General features: G+C 38.9%; 1 protein-coding gene across 3 annotated transcripts in view; it reads right to left on the bottom strand.

Annotated features, from left to right (window-relative positions):
- Window positions 1-4,281: 4,281 nt before the first annotated feature.
- CCDC88C (coiled-coil domain containing 88C) overlaps window positions 4,282-16,602 on the bottom strand; it is a 110,839-nt gene continuing 98,518 nt past the window's right edge. For all 3 annotated transcript variants that reach the window (XM_081331167.1, XM_081331168.1, XM_081331169.1), the window contains 5 exons: window positions 15,815-15,988; window positions 14,995-15,060; window positions 14,422-14,490; window positions 13,910-14,211; window positions 4,282-6,455 (listed from right to left, as the gene is read on the bottom strand). In XM_081331167.1, coding sequence (XP_081187293.1) covers window positions 5,454-6,455; window positions 13,910-14,211; window positions 14,422-14,490; window positions 14,995-15,060; window positions 15,815-15,988 — 1,613 coding nt within the window. In that variant the 3' untranslated portion in view covers window positions 4,282-5,453. The remainder of the gene's footprint in view (window positions 6,456-13,909; window positions 14,212-14,421; window positions 14,491-14,994; window positions 15,061-15,814; window positions 15,989-16,602) is intronic.

Raw genomic sequence — 16,602 nt, 5'->3', positions numbered from 1 at the left:
ATGTGGCCAGCATGACTAGACGCCAAAGGTGCATGGAACGCTGTTACCTTCCCACCGTAGTAGCAGTAGGATTGATTAATATTGCAACAATTGATAAGAATTTAATATAAGGTTCAAAATTGTCAGGTGGCAGGAAAAATAACAATCCTTACATTTGAAAAGTCATGAGGAAAAACATAATATGAATAAGAGAATAGAGAATAGAGAATAGAATAGAGATAGGGAACGGTTGCTGGAACTGGGTATGTGTAGTTTAATGAAGAGAAGAATGAGGGGTGACATAATAGCAGTGTTCCAATATCTCAGGGGCTGCCACAAAGAAGAGGGAGTCAAGCTATTCTCCAAAGCACCTGAAAGCAGGACAAGAAGCAACGGATGGAAAGTAGTCAAGGAGAGAAGCAACCTAGAACTAAGGAGAAACTTCCTGACAGTTAGAACAATTAACCAGTGGAACAACCTGCCTCCAGAGGTGGTGAATGCTCCAACACTGGAGGTTTTTAAGAAGAGACTGGACAGCCATTTGCCTGAAATGGTATAGGGTTTTCTGCCTGAGCAGGGGGTTGGACTAGATGACCTCCAAGGTCCCTTCCAACTTATTATTATTATTAATCCGTGGAGGTCTTCTAGTCCAGCCAGCCCCCTGCTCAAGCAGGAGAACCTATGCCATCTCAGAAAGGTAATTGTCTACTCTAATCTCTGCTTAAAAATCTCCAGTGACAGAGCACACATGATTTCTGGAGGCAAGGTGTTCCACTGGTTGATTGTCTTCATTGTCAGGAAGTTTCTCCTTAATTCCAGGTTGCTTCTCTCTTTGATCAGTTTCCAACCATTGTTTCTTGTCTTCCCTCTGGTGGTCTGGTAAACAAAGTGACCCCCTCTTCCTTGTGGCAATCCCTCAAATACTGGAATACTGCTATCATGTCTCCCCTATTTCTTTTCTTTAGAGTAGCCAACCCAAGTCCTGCAGCCATTCTTCATATGTTTTAGTCTCCAGGCCTTTGATCATCTTAGTTGCTCTTCTCTGAATTTTTTTTCCAAACTCTCAACATCTTTTTTGACATATGGTGACCAAAATTGGCTGCAGTATTCCAGGTGGCGTCTTACTAGGATTTTATAAAGCGGTACTAATACTTCACGTGATCTTGATTCTATGCCTCTGTTTATACAACCCAGGATTGTATTAGCTTTTTTGGTTGCTGCTGCACACTGCTGGCTCATAGTCAAGTAATCTTCAACTAGGACTCCTAGGTCTCACCCAATAGAACTGTCTCAACTTACATACCCAGTCTGAAATTCCCCTTTCTCCGCTTTAACTTTGGAAATGTCAGAATAAAACTACAGTATTGTATTTTTTAAGTTTCCTGAAAATACCAATGAAAGATAGGCTATTTTAAAGCAACTGTTCTTTTCTCCAAGTCTTTATGTCTACTATTGCAATGTGGTATTTTAAGTAACATTACAATAATATTTTTTAAACTTAAATTAAGAGAGGAAAGTCTGCCCCCTCAGTTTTTCACCAATGTTAATTAACAATGCAAAGTCAGGACAGATGGATTCGCAGGATAGATGGCAAGCACAACTAGAAACTTACAGCTGCCCCCATTCCATCTTACTCCTGCCTTCTTTCATATTCTATTTTTTATTTTTTATTTATTTAATTTTATTTTTATTATATTATATTTTATTATTATATTATTATTTTTTATTTTTTATTTTATTTTATTCATTTATTTATTTTTATTTTATTATATTTTATTATTATATTATATTTTATTATATTTGTATATTGTTGATCTCCCTTCTATCGGTGGCTCCTTTGGGAGCAGACCTGCGTTTGTGGAAGGATATGACACACGTAGCATATCTTGGACAATCACAATATAGAAAGTTGACATTTAGGACTGAGTGTAACTCCTCAATCAGCTTACAAATCCAATCTCAAGCATCTCCAGTGAATGTCTGTGCAGTATCACTTAGCCCTTAGTTTCATTGTCAAACAGCTTTTTCTACAATATGCCTTTTCTGTAAGTTAATTCCATGTCTTGCACTCGGATGACAGAGAAGAGTACTTGCACATATATATGAAAGTCCTCCTAGATTCACGGCTCACCTTGGAAGATCACATGGTGGCTGTGACTAGGGGGGCTTTCGCCCAGGTTCGCCTGGTGCGCCAGTTGCGGCCCTATCTAAGCCGGGATGATTTATGCACGGTCACTCACGCGCTCGTGACCTCTCATCTAGACTACTGCAACGCTCTCTACATGGGGCTTCCCTTGAGGACCACCCGGAGGCTCCAACTGGTACAGAATGCAGCCGCGAGAGTTGTGTTGGGAGTCTCCCGATACTCCCATGTCACACCTCTGCTCCGTGAGCTGCATTGGTTGCCAGTTGTCTTCCGGGTGAGATTCAAGGTGCTAGTAATGGTGTTTAAAGCCCTACATGGCAGGGGTCCGGAGTACCTTAGGGAACACCTGCTGCCGGCGTCTACTTCCCTCCGCCCTGTGCGTTCCCACAGAGAGGGTCTCCTCAGGGTGCCACCGGTCAGAGAATGTCGACTGGTGGCCCCCAGGGGGAGATCCTTCTCTGTGGGCGCCCCGGAGCTATGGAACCAGTTACCGGTTGAGCTCCGGACGGCGCCCGATCTTCGCTCCTTTCGCCGCGATCTGAAAACATACTTGTTCGAGCAAGCCGGCCTGGCCTGAGGGGGGATTGGTGGGGTTTTTTACTATTTTTATTGGGGTTTTTTACTATGTATTAACTGTATTTTTAATCGGGCATGTATTTAATTATCTTTTATTTTTTGTAAATCTCTGTGTTTTATTCTTGCCCTGTACACTGCCCTGAGTCCCTCGGGAGAAGGGCGGTATAGAAATATTAATAAATTAAATTAAATTAAATTATTACACCTGATCTCAGTTGGGTTTTTTTCTTCCTCAAAGCTAAACATAAATTCAGTTTGCTAATCTCTTTCAAAAAATTGTTTTCAAGATATGTTGCCCAGAACTGGACACATCAACTGAGATCAAATCAGTCTAGCAGAACAGAGTGGAACTACTACTTCCTATGATATGGAAACATACAGTTTATCATCAAGTATATTTCCATGTCTTCTTCTCTTTTCCAAACTAAGCAAACCTATTGCCTCTAACTGTTCTTGGTATATTTTTCCTTCCAGGTGCCTTATTATCGTGGTTGCCCCCTCTAGTCACATTCTAATTTAATAATGCCCTTCCTAAAATGTGGTGTCCATTGCTGGCTATAGATAACCATTCAAGGTACATAACCAATGCAGTAAATGAACAGTTACTTCTCTTGGCAATACTATGATAGATGCAATCTAGGAATGCATTGGCTTTTTCCATCATCTTCTGTATTAGAATCTCAACCTTTTCCTATATTTATTGTTCACGTCTTTTTGTTACTTGTGTGCCTTTTTAACTTTCTTGTACTTCTTTAATCTTGATATACATAATAAATACTTGAATTCCTGATGCTAACCACATTTCTCTCCTATGGGCAAGTTACTGATAGAAACAAAATTGCTGCTTGCAACCTCCAGAGTAAACCAAAACAGTGAGAAATGTCTCCAGGGAAGTGGCTGGTGGCAGCATTACTGCTGTATTTCTTCCTAATAGTGTTGTGAAGATATTTTTTAATGTTTTAAGTGAATGATTTAGAGATGTGCTCATGGGAGGCAGTGGGCCCAACTCTATTAAGGATTGTATCATGATTTATCATGCATTCACAAAACCATTTCCATATAAGCTGGATAGATAATCTCCACCAAAATACACCGTATTGCATTCATTCCATTAAATATAACTCAGGTTTTTCTCTTAACCATCCATCACCTTAAAGAGAATTCTTACAGTAAGCTTACATTAAGAATCTGTCAAGAAATGTTTACAGAACTTTTGTTACAAACAAGTTACAAACACCTTGTCTTTCCCAACATGTCTGCTTCCACATGGGTTGAGATTATAACTGATTTCAGAATTAACCAAGCAAACATTTTCTTTGTCTATGTTGGAAAAATGTGTACAATGTTAGATATTTATGAAATGCATTTAGAAGGTTTTGCTGTACTATAGAAGTAAACTCAAGCACTTCTATAAATATTAAGATAGAGAATCATATTCTGAAGTTACAAGAAGGTGGTACCACCCCTGCACACTCACACATATTAAAGCTTTGCTACAAAAGGTATGTATTGTGACAGCCTACATTTTGGAGCAATGCTTTTTCTGGGAGAAAGTGACAGTTTTGACAGATAATTGTATTTTAAAAAGTCTTTATTACAAATTTGCTCTTCTCACAATGTGACTGCTACAAACTATGATACACTCTAATCACTGGTTGTGTGAAATCTGTTACAGATTCAATTTTTTTCTCATAAATCACACATCCAGAAAAGTTTTATGATTATGTCAATCTGTTAGAAAGGATCTCTTTATAATCAAACAATAGAACAGGAGATGTGCACAAGGAGTCAATGAAATCCATACAATAAAATATTTAATCTGGATATAAATATGATTTCATAAAAATATGTATATAAATGGAACCTCATTTCTACACAGATCATGCTGACCAAATTAGAACAAGGCCTGAACTTGCAAACTGTTTATTGAGATAGCTTGTAAGCTTCAGCATTCCAATATCCATGGACATCATTTTAAAAGAGCTCCTATGTATATTTTAGACAAAAGAACTGTACACATTAGGAGGGCAGACTCACTACAGAGAAGGTTCTCTAGGCAACCAATGGGGCCATTAAGCAATTGAATGCATGGAATGGTAAACAGATCACTCCAGTGCATGAACAGTTGTCATTTAAAGGAGACCATGCCCCTCAACAAAGGCATATTATTTCCAGTGTTTTCAATAAAAAAAAATATTACACACATATAAAATGGCAGCATCTGTACTGCACATTAGTGTTAAGTGCAGCAAAGAAGTCAGGATATTTTAAAAAGTCTCTAAATGGTAATAACTACCAGTGCAAAGACAACACACTTGCATTATGCTGCTTTTAACATCCAAAAGAATGTTTTAGAATCGTAAAAAGATGCTATTTAAAAATAACAGGCAATTGTGCGTAAACTAAGATTTGAGCTCAGTAGACAAACACACAGATACAATTTCCCAAATAGTAAAAGAAAAAGGCCTGCAAAAGGCACAAAAGAACCAAATGTTAAGCACTCCAGACTATGAGAAATATGACCCTGAACTGAAGAAGAGAAAGAAAGAGAGATGGTTGAATCTCTTGAATCTCTTTTAGACATTGGAACTGTTAGTTTTGAACCTCAAGTATGCCCATACATGTTTCTACTGAGGTGTAAAGCATCCAGAAGATAATTAAGACAACAGTATTTAGCAAATCTCCCAGGGTCACCCAATTTTCAGTAGTGAAACACATCTTATACAATCCTTGGCTAAGTGGAACCGTGGAGTCACACACAGCCATATTCATACCAAACAGTTTGCTGATCAATAGGGGGATCTGTTGATGAAGGAGGGTTCTTGGAACCAAGCCCTCTATTTGTTTCCTCAATGCCCTCTGCCAAAATTTTATTTTCTGGCGATGGATTTGGGCATTTGGCAATGTGAATGTCAGTTGAACCAGCTCCATGAAGATTGTTGCCTTCTGTACTGTTAGGAACAATTCTGACAGGAGTCCCAGTGGAGACCTCCCCACTTTGCAACAATGACTTGGATTTGGTTTTAGATGCATATTGTGGAGAACAGTGTTGCTCTAAATCTACTTTTGCCCGTTCCTGTGGCTGAGATGAAAGATCATCCTTATAAGTGGTGGAAGAATAAGAAAATGGAGGGAACAAGAGTGACTTCTCATCTTTCGGAGGGGCAAGAGAAAGGCGCCTAACATCAAGTTGTCGACAGCGAGAATCCACACTTTGCAAAGAACCCATTATCTTTGTAGGCTGTGATCTTTCTCTCAAAAAGCTCTGAGAAGTAGAAGCTAAAGGCAGCTGGGAAGTCTGGCTGTCTGAGTCCTTGCCTAACTGGCTATCTGCAGCCACAGGCTTCGGAAGACTGTCATACCGTCTGTACACATTGGGACCAGTGGCTCTCAGAAGATCTGCTGAAGCCAAGCTATAGGCCCGGTTCAGTGAAGCACTCTGCCTGCCCATGTTGTTATTCTGTTGAGAGGTTGGCTTTGATGCTCGACTGGCCTGACTTCGAGGTCCATGGGTAAGCTTGTTGGAGTTTGCCACAGGTTCTGATGGCCCAGGATTTGGTTTCGTGTAGTGACCTGATTTAGCTGGTCTTCCATCTTCAGCAGTGCCAGGAATCTTTATAGTTGGAGTGACATAACTGGTGGGTGTCTTGCTTGGCTCCTTCCTGTGTGACTGTGGAAAGTGACCTCCAGGGCATGGAAGCTCACTGGCTTTTCTGAAATAGTCACTCAGCAAGTCATCTTTACTGGATGCATCCTAAAAAGAGGATTTAAATAAAATTTTATTTGTTTATATATTAAAATTTTTAAATACCCATCTCCCTCATAGAGGCATTGGGCAGTAACTTAATCAGTAATTTAATGAATATCTATTTATTGATCTATCACAAAGTACTTATTCTTCATAATAGGTTATCTATAACCTGAAATACAAACCAGTTTTAATAGAGGGTCAGACCAAAATAAGTTACTTGCAACTAGCTGCACTTATGCATTAAGTATCCATAGCTGTTTATTTGCAAGCAGACACACAGACACTATCCGAAAACATTTTTATGGTCTTGAGTAGAATAATTTTCAAGCAGAAAAGAGGCTTGTGTAGTCACAATTTAAGAACAATCTGGCATAAAATCCAGGCCAAATGGATATTTTAGAGCTGTAGCAATTTTCAGTAGATTCCAGTGAAACAGGGCATGACTGGACAGCCAACTTTCCAATATACGAAGGCAATTTGGAAATAAACCTCCATTTATTTATCAATGACAGACACTTGCAGATACAGAACTTTTATTATACACATTAGAAAACTACAACTTTACATTACTTTTTGACATAATCGCCATTCAGATTGAGGCACTTGTCATAACATCGTACAAGGTTTGAAATTCCTTAGTAGTAGTCGCTTGGCACCAAATCTGAGCTATTGGTGGGGGGTGATCAAAAACATCCCACTGATGAAATGAGAGGTTACAGAAAAGAACAAGAAGTCAGCCCAGATACATGAACTCAAACTATGAGTACAACTAAAAAGTCAACTACACAGAATATAAAAGTCAACTACATAGAATATAACAGAAAAAGTGGAACAATTAAATATTATGACAGAAGATTCAACTGATCAACAAACAAAGTCAATGGAAAACCCAGAAAAGGGACTGACAATATGGAAAAAGGAAAAGACTTTTTACATAAATCAGAAGGAACCTGTGGATCAAGAAGAAGAACAGACTGAAGAGAAAATAAACAGTTCAGGACAACTATGTCGAGATGGAAAAATAGAGAGACTATTTGTTAGTCCTCTCAAAAAAATGGTGAACGGATGGTTTTTTCTACATCAAACAATATACATAACAACACAGGGAGATTTGTTTGATAATTCAAAAGCACAGACATGGAAGACTATTTGGCAAAGAAAGAAAGCTACAATAAGAATGAAGAAAATTGGGGTTTTGACTTATTCATGAGAATTTAAAATAGAATATACTCAAATAATAAGATGTGTACTTAGAATATTAGATATTGTTATGAGTTGAGATAAAGAAAACTTTGGTCATTTAAAACTTAGAAGTATAAATATTAACAGTTAAATTTGAACATTGATATGCTTATAAACTCCTTCATGGATTACTGCCTTGTCGTGGCGAAGGGGCTTGCATAATTCAATGAAGCTATGAGCTATGCCGTGCAGGGCCACCCAGGACAGAAAGGTCATAGCAGAGAGTTCTGACAAAACGTGATCCACTGGAGAAGGAAATGGCAACCCACTCCAGTATCTTTGCCATGAAAACCCTATGGACAGTACCAAAAGGCAAAACAATATGATGCTGAAAGTTGAGCCCCTCAGGTCGGAAGGTGTCCAATATGCTACTGGGGAAGAGCAGAGGGCTAGTACTAGTAGCGCCAGAAAGAATGAAGCGACTGAGCCAAAGCCGAAAGGACGCTCAGCTGTGGATGTATCTGGTGGTGAAAGGAAAGTCCAATGCTGTAAAGATTTTTTTCTCAATAGGAACCTGGAATGTAAGATCCATGAATCAAGGAAAGCTGGACGTGGTCAAACAAGAGATGACAAGACTGAACATCGACATCTTAGTAATCAGCGAACTAAAATAGACAGGAATGGGCGAATTTAATTCAGATGACCATCAGGTATACTACTGCGGGCAAGAATCGCTCAGAAGAAATGGAGTAGCCTTCATAGTCAATAAAAGAGTAGGAAAAGCAATATTGGGATACAATCCCCAAAATGACAGAATGATCTCAGTTCGAATCCAAGGCAAACCATTCAATATCACAGTAGTCCAAGTCTATGCCCCAACCACCGGTGCTGAAGAAGATGAAATTGACTGGTTCTACGAAGCCCTACAGCACCTTATAGAACTAACACCAAAAAATGATGTTCTTATCATCATGGGGGATTGGAATGCTAAAGTAGGAAGCCAAAAGATAACCGGAATAACAGGCAAGTTTGGCCTTGGAGTACAAAATGAAGCAGGGCACAGGATGATAGAATTTTGTCAAGAGAATATGATGGTCATAGCAAACACTCTTTTCCAACAATCCAAGAGACGGCTCTACACATGGACATTACCAGACGGCCAACACAGAAATCAGATTGACTATGTGCTCCGCAGCCAAAGATGGAGAAGCGCTATACAGTCAGTAAAAACAAGACCAGGAGCTGACTGTGGCTCAGACCATGAGCTTCTCATTGCAAAGTTTAGGCTTAAACTGAAGAAAGTAGGGAAAAGCACTAGACCACTCAGGTATGAATTAAATCATATCCCTGTTGAATATACAGTAGAGGTGACAAATAGATTTAAGGAATTAGAGCTGATAGACAGAGTGCCTGAAGAACTATGGACAGAGGTGTGCAACATTGTACAAGAAGTAGCAACTAAAACCATCCCAAACAAAAAGAAATGCAAGAAAGCAAAATGGCTGTCTGAGGAAGCTTTGCAAATAGCTGAGGAAAGGAGGGAAGCGAAAGGCAAGGGAGAAAAAGAAAGACACACCCAATTGAATGCAGAATTCCAGAGAATAGCTAGAAGAGATAAAAATGCCTTCTTAAATGAACAGTGCAAAGAAACAGAAGAAAACAATAGAATAGGGAGGACCAGAGATCTCTTCAAGAAAATTGGAGAGATGAAGGGAACGTTTAATGCAAAATGGGCATGATAAAGGACCAAAATGGCAGGGACCTAACAGAGGCAGAAGAGATTAAGAAGAGGTGGCAAAATTACACAGAAATTACACAAAAATGAATTTAACGTCCCTGATCACCACTATGAGGTGGTCACTGACCTCAAGCCAGACATCCTAGAAAGTAAAGTGAAGTGGGCCTTAGAAAAACTGAGCAACAACAAAGTTAGTGGAGGTGACAGTATTCCAGCTGAGCTATTCAAAATCTTAAAAGACGATGCAGTAAAAGTGTTACACTCAATTTGCCAGCAAATTTGGAAAACTCAACAGTGGCCACAGGAATGGAAAAGATCAATTTACATTCCAATTCCAAAGAAAGGCAGTGCCAAAGAATGTTCAAACTATCACACCATTGCACTCATTTCACATGCTAGTAAAATTATGCTTAAAATCCTACAAGGTAGACTCCGGCAGTATATGGCTTGAGAACTACCAGAAGTACAGGCAGGGTTTCGAAGAGGCAGAGGAACTAGAGATGAAATTGCCAACACAGGCTGGATCATGGAGAAAGCTAGGGAGTTCCAGAAAAACATAAGATCACTGCAGATGGGGACTGTAGCCAAGAAATTAAAAGACGCTTGCTCCTGGGGAGGAAAGTAATGGCAAATCTAGACAGCACACTAAAAAGCAGAGACATCACCCTGTCAACAAAAGTGCATATAGTCAAGGCTATGGTCTTCCCAGATGCAATGTATGGCAGTAAAAGTTGGACCATAAGAAAGGCTGAGCGCCAAAGAATTGAGGCCTTCGAACTCCCTTGGACTGCAAGGCGATCAAACCGGTCAGTCCTAGAGGAGATCAACCCTGACTGCTCTTTAGAAGGCCAGATCCTGAAGTTGAAACTCAAATACTTTGGCCACCTAATGAGAAGGAAGGACTCACTGGAGAAGAGCCTAATGCTGGGAAAGATTGAGGTCAATAGAAGAAAGGGATGACAAAGAATGAGGTGGCTGGATGGAGTCACCGAAGCAGTAGGCATGAGCTTAAATGGACTCCAGAAGATGGTAGAGGAGAGGAAGGCCTGGAGGAACGTTGTCCATGGGGTCGCGATGGGTCGGACATGACTTCGCAGCTAACAACAACAATGCTTATAAAGGTCAAATGGTAATATATATATATGTTAAGTATTTGTCAAGGCTTTTTGAACGTACCTTGCTAATTAACTCTTTCATTCCTGTTTTGGCCTGACTCAAGGCTTATCCACAGAATATAGTCAACTTATGACAGCTCATTATTTGTGCAAATTATTCAAATTGCTAATAAAGAATTAACACACATTTGCCTTGCCTTCAAGCTAATAAAAGAGAGAAAGAACCTGTGGCTCAGGAAGTTAAAACAACTGCCTAATATATAATCAGCCCAGGTTCGAATCTCAGATAAAGGGTATGACTGACTGATGAGAACATAAAGAGTTCGAAATGATCATCTCAGCCTCCCACAAATACTTAACACACATTTGCCTTGCCTTCTAGCTAATAAAAGAGAGAAAGAACCTGTGGCTCAGGAAGTTAAAACAACTGCCTAATATATAATCAGCCCAGGTTCGAATCTCAGATAAAGGGTATGACTAACTGATGAGAACATAAAGAGTTCGAAATGATCATCTCAGCCTCCCAAAATTCTTTATTAGCAATTTGAATAATTTGCATATATATATATATATATATATATATATATATATATATATATATATATATATATGTGTGTGTGTGTGTGTGTGTGTGTGTGTGTGTGTGTGTGTGTGTGTGTGTGTGTTTTCTGAGGTTTTCGCGGGTGTTTGTATGTAGATCTTTGGTCATTCGGGTTTTTCCTCACGTAGAATTGGAGGTATCAGGGCAACGTTTCTACGAAATCTCATCCGTCATCCTCAGGCTGGTGACTTCAGCTTCGTTCTTCTGGGAGAAGGCACTTACTGCCCAGTCGCTTCCAAACGCCATTTGCTCGTTCACTCACTCACTTACTGCCCTGTCGCTTCCAAACACCATTTGCTCATTCACTCCCTCCCTAACTGCCCCAGAGACCACTGCCATGAGGAACACAGCTCTGGGTTGGGGTTCAGAGCAGCTCTGGGTGGGGGCTTAGCACGGGCCGTGGTGTGGCAACTGCAGGGAGGGGAATCCCCACAGCGGCTGTAGGGAGGGGAATCCCTGTGGCATGTGGCTCCGAGCCACAGGGGCGGGGGATGCAAAGGACAGGTGGCAATGCTGTAGCAAGACACCGGCATCGCTTCCAGTGACAGCACCTCTGAGTTCCGGCACCTTTTTTTTTAAAGAAAAAAAGCACTGTGTATTGTTAATTAGTTGATGTAAGATGGAGAGAACTGGAACATTAGATCTTGTGATGAATTGTGATAAAGGGAATTGGGGTTACTTAAAACTTGGAAATTATAAATATTAAACATTAAATTCAAATATTAATGGGAAACTAAAAATTGGGAAAATTAAACAGGACATTGACTGTCTAAAAAGATTGGATGTTAAAACAACTAGGATATGTATAAACCAAAAATTATTGACAAATGTAAGAAAGTTATTTTTTATTTCATCGATATAATAAGAATTGTATTAATTTAAATATGAAGACAGTAAATACCAAGGGGAAAAGAGAAGAAATATTTAATGTAATAGTTTGAGATCTGTACTGAAGATATTTGTATGTTACTGAATTATTGACCAACTCAGCCGCCACATTGCTTTTCAAATAATTAAATGTAAATCAATAAAATTTTCTTTAAAAAACAACAACAAAAACATCCCAACAGAACTGCTTCAAAAGTTCTTGGGTGCGTCTAGCGGTGTGCAGGCAAGCATTATCGTGAATCAACACCACACTGGGAATGGTGTCATAGAAAATCCCACCAAATGTGAAGATGCCAAAGGAGTACTGCTATTGAACTTCATGGAGCATGGTTCGACCATCAATTCAGAAATCTAATGTGAAAAGTTACAAAAACTCAAGACGAGCCATCCATAACAAGCATCAGGGTATGCTGATTTCCGGTGTAGTATTGGTCCACGATAATGCTCACCCGCACACGACTAGACACACCCAAGAATGTTTAACACAGTTCCGTTGGGATGTTTTGATCACCACCACCCCTCCATAGCCCAGATTTGGCACCGAGCGACTACTACTGAGGAATTTCAAACCTTGTAAGACGTTATGACAAGTGCCTCAATTTGAATGGCGATTATGTCAAAAAGTAATGTAATGTTGTAGTTTTCTAATGTGTATAATAAAAATTCTGTATCTGAGAGTGTTTGTCATTGATAACCAGAGGTTTATTTCTGAATTGCCCTTCTAGTAAACAATCTTAGGCTACATCTCTCAAAATGCAAGGCAGCAGAAAGGTTAGTGAATTCATAAGGCTGCTGGTTCTAAAATGTTATATATTAATATAAGATAAGCTTACATAAAAATTGGGCTTCAGAACTGAGTTGCCTGCTAATCATATTGAGATTAATGTCTGACAGTGCATCTGAGTTTGTCTAGAGTGACAATGGGATTGCAATCTTAATATAAATGCAAGTTCATTTTAATTATACATAGAAGTGGATTCCTTATAAGGATTACAACCTAATGGAAACAATGAGAACAAGAAATAGAGGTTGTTTTCTTTAAAGGGCTATCAGACATAAGATAACCTTTATTGTCATTTTTTTACTGTGGGCACAACAACACACAACAAAAATGAAATTTAGTTGCCCACTCTCAAAGTGAAACACATACATGACACACACCTAAACATACTATACACAACATATGTACAGACCCACACCCCTACAAATACATAAGAAATAAATACATTTCACCCTAATTAAGGAGTGGGTATTCTTTTTGAAGATGGACATTTCTCAAAAACATCCTGCCATGGAGGGCATGTCACAACATCTATTTACTAGGAGAAAAACTAATAAAATTGCTTTAAAACTCTAGCCTTCAAATTTGCATCCCATCTTACTTTTGTCTTCCCCTCACAAAACAAGCAAGCAAACAATGGAGTGCTTTTTTGTACTAAATACAATAAAGGTCAGAGCTTTGCCTGTATTGGCAGTTTAGTCTTTGTTATGTCCATTTGAAAGGTATACTGCAGTCGTAACGTGTCAAACATTGCAAATAAACCCATAATAGTCTAATAACTTACACGCTTCAGTTTTATCTCTATTCTGCTTTCTAATTTATCATTCCAATTAACAATAATGTCCATGAATTTTTATCAACAGAACCTATGAAACACACACACACACACACACACAGAGAGAGAGAGAGAGAGAGAGAGAGAGAGAGAGAGAGAGAGAGAGAGAGAGAGAGAGAGAGAGAGAGAGAGAAAGCGAGTCTTATTAGTGGAACACAAAAGTTTATTCAGCCTGTGGGATAACTAGGTCTGACTGTTGGATAAACCTGCAAGTTCCACTAACAACCAGGGTCCCAAAATATGCAATTTAGCATCTCTCTTTGATGATCTTCTATTCCCATACAGACAACAATGTATTTTCTACATAATTTACTTACTTTCTTTGGAGATAGTCTGTTGCTTTCTTCAAGGAATTCTTCTAAGGTTACCATCTCATTACCCGGAGAGGCAGATCGGTGCTTAACAGATTGCTTCTGTATATGATTGCTTTTCTGAGACATATCATATAATAATGTTCCATTCTTATTAAATGAGGAACTCTGTTTAGTGTTTGAAGCCACAACTGCAGAAGAGGTGGAACAAAATAGACCATCTCTAGATGTGCTAGGCATGTTTTTCATCATCATCATGTCTTCACTGCTAAAGCTTTCTGATCTGTCACGAATATAGTCATAAGATCCTGTATCAAGAAATTCAAAGATATCAAAATCACCTTCATTTATTCTATTAAAAATATCTGACACATCCTTATAAAAGGGCTGGGGCTCCCTAAGTCATATATACAAAAAATGCAAGCCTTGCCCCAAAGATAAAAGATTTAATTGATGCATATTCCCATCCAATAATTAAGGGACAGTAGTAAATGAATATTATAGCGAAAATATCATACCTTTCAGGTTTAAAGGGGAGCTGTTAGTGGATGCATTTTCACTGTTCTCTAAGCTATCTGATCCAGACACTGCAGAAAATTAAACACAGAGACATACACACAAGAAGAAAGAACAGAAATCAGAGATGGAGAGGAGTCTCAAGGCGGTGGTGTTTCTTCACTGGAATAATCACCCTCTAAAATCAACTTACTGAAGAACATGGATCAACAGTAGAGCAAATGCTTTGCAGGCAAGTCTTTCCAAGTTGGGGAGCAACAAAATCCCTGTCTGAAAACTGCTACCTGTCAGTATTGACAGCAAAGGGTAGAGGGACTCAGTATAAAACAACTGCTTATCTTCCAAGAAACTTCTTCGGTAGCAGCAAAGGAATCTGTATTTCTTCTGAAGTTATGTTATTTTGAAGCCCAAGAACTGGGGATAAAACTTCTCTTTAAAATAGGACTTTTCGACTTCATTCACCCTATTGTAGCCATCTTCTTCTGTGAAAATAACCCTGCATATTTGAGGATCACTCTCATCCAACACCAGGATCATAATCAAAGGCAAAGAGAAAGAAACCAGTTTTAACTTACTGTGCTGCTTATTGGAAAGCTCTGCTGCAGAGGAATTTTCATACAGGTCACCATCTGAATTATGGCCTGAAAGATATAACATTTTTTTAAAGTGATGTTTGGGCTTTAGTATGTGATATATTCAGTTGGCTAGTATAATGACAGTCATTATCCGCAGGATCGCCTGTCTTCAAGGACGTCTGTCTGTCTCACCAAAGCAGATAAAGTAGGTAGATTCCCTTCCTTTAAACATTATCATCTGTGGATCTTCAGAAGCATGCCTCTTCCATTGCAGCCCTGTCCTATGGGACACTCTCCCCTCTTGATGTCCAACAGATCTCCACCCTTTCATCCTTCCAGGCAGCACTTAAAACCTGGCTCTTTGGCCAAGTGTTGGGATAGGGCAAGGTCAGGGTGGGACAAGAATGTCCATACATCAGCGAAGTGTGACTATGATGTCAGCTTTTTCTGCTTTTACCTTTATATTGTTTTATACTACTTCTGCTGACTTCTGCAGTTTGGCAGTTAGTCTCACCGGCTCAAGATTGACTCAGCCTTCCATCCCTATGGGGTTGGTAAAATGCCCCCAGGTTGTTTGGGGGCAATAAGCTGACTCCGTAAACCGCTTAGAGAGGGCTGTAAAGTACTATGAAGTGGTATATAAGTCTTATTGCTATTGCAACTGGCTGCAAACCACCACAAGTTTTTTTTTAAGTTGGGTGGCTATGTAACTGTTTTAAATTTTTAATTTTTTTAAAAAAGTTCTGAATGTTATTTCTCAGGAAAAATAGTATCTTACTGAAATAGAATCCCCATGAAGATAGGCATGCTATATACCTACCTTTTTGTCTGTTTGGTTGTCTAGAGATGGAAGTAAAAGTTGAATAGGGAGTTGGAACAGAGAAAATCCTGGAACTTGAGTCCACATAACATTGTTTAATAGCAGGATCTCTTGTATTTTCAATGTGGTCATTGCTGCCTCCACAGTGTGAAACTCTCTTCAGATTTGACTCCCCTAATGTCAAATGGGAAAACATTGAAACATTCAAAGAAGTGAGAGAGAGGCATAAGTACTCATCACCTTAGAAATGCACACTCAGGGAAAAACAGTGCCATCAAATTCTGCTGATTTTACAGTCTTTTCATTTATGATCAGGTATTATCTATTTCTATCCAGTTTTGTAACCTAATTTCAGATCAGCAAGAATGAGTGACAGAGGAATGAATAGCACTTTACACACATGATGGAACATGTGTGCTATATATGTGGAGCTATATATATGGATCATATGATTTAGGGAGGGGAGGAATAACTGAAGTCATTTCAAGGCTAAAAACCTAAGCACACTTGTTTTGAAGTAAATTGTATCAAATTAAGTGGAATTTATTGCAAAAAAAGAGAAAGTTAGTTGAATAGGATTTGGATTCTGAGTCTCTGTTCGATATTTCTATTCAATGCTTGCAACATATCATATCCTTTAGGGATTTCTGTTGCTGACATGTTTTAATGCTATAATCCATTCCACTCCACTAAATATATTTGCTGTAGTAATGAACAAAGATTCATTTTTAAAGAATGAATTCTGATTAGAAGACATTCACATTCCAATTATTTCAAGAGCAATGTTT

This window comes from Vipera berus, assembly GCF_964194415.1.
Source record: "Vipera berus genome assembly, chromosome: 1".
Lineage (NCBI taxonomy): Eukaryota > Metazoa > Chordata > Lepidosauria > Squamata > Viperidae > Vipera > Vipera berus.
The sequence above is the reverse complement of the archived record's forward strand: the minus strand, read 5'-3'. Positions and strand labels throughout refer to the sequence as shown.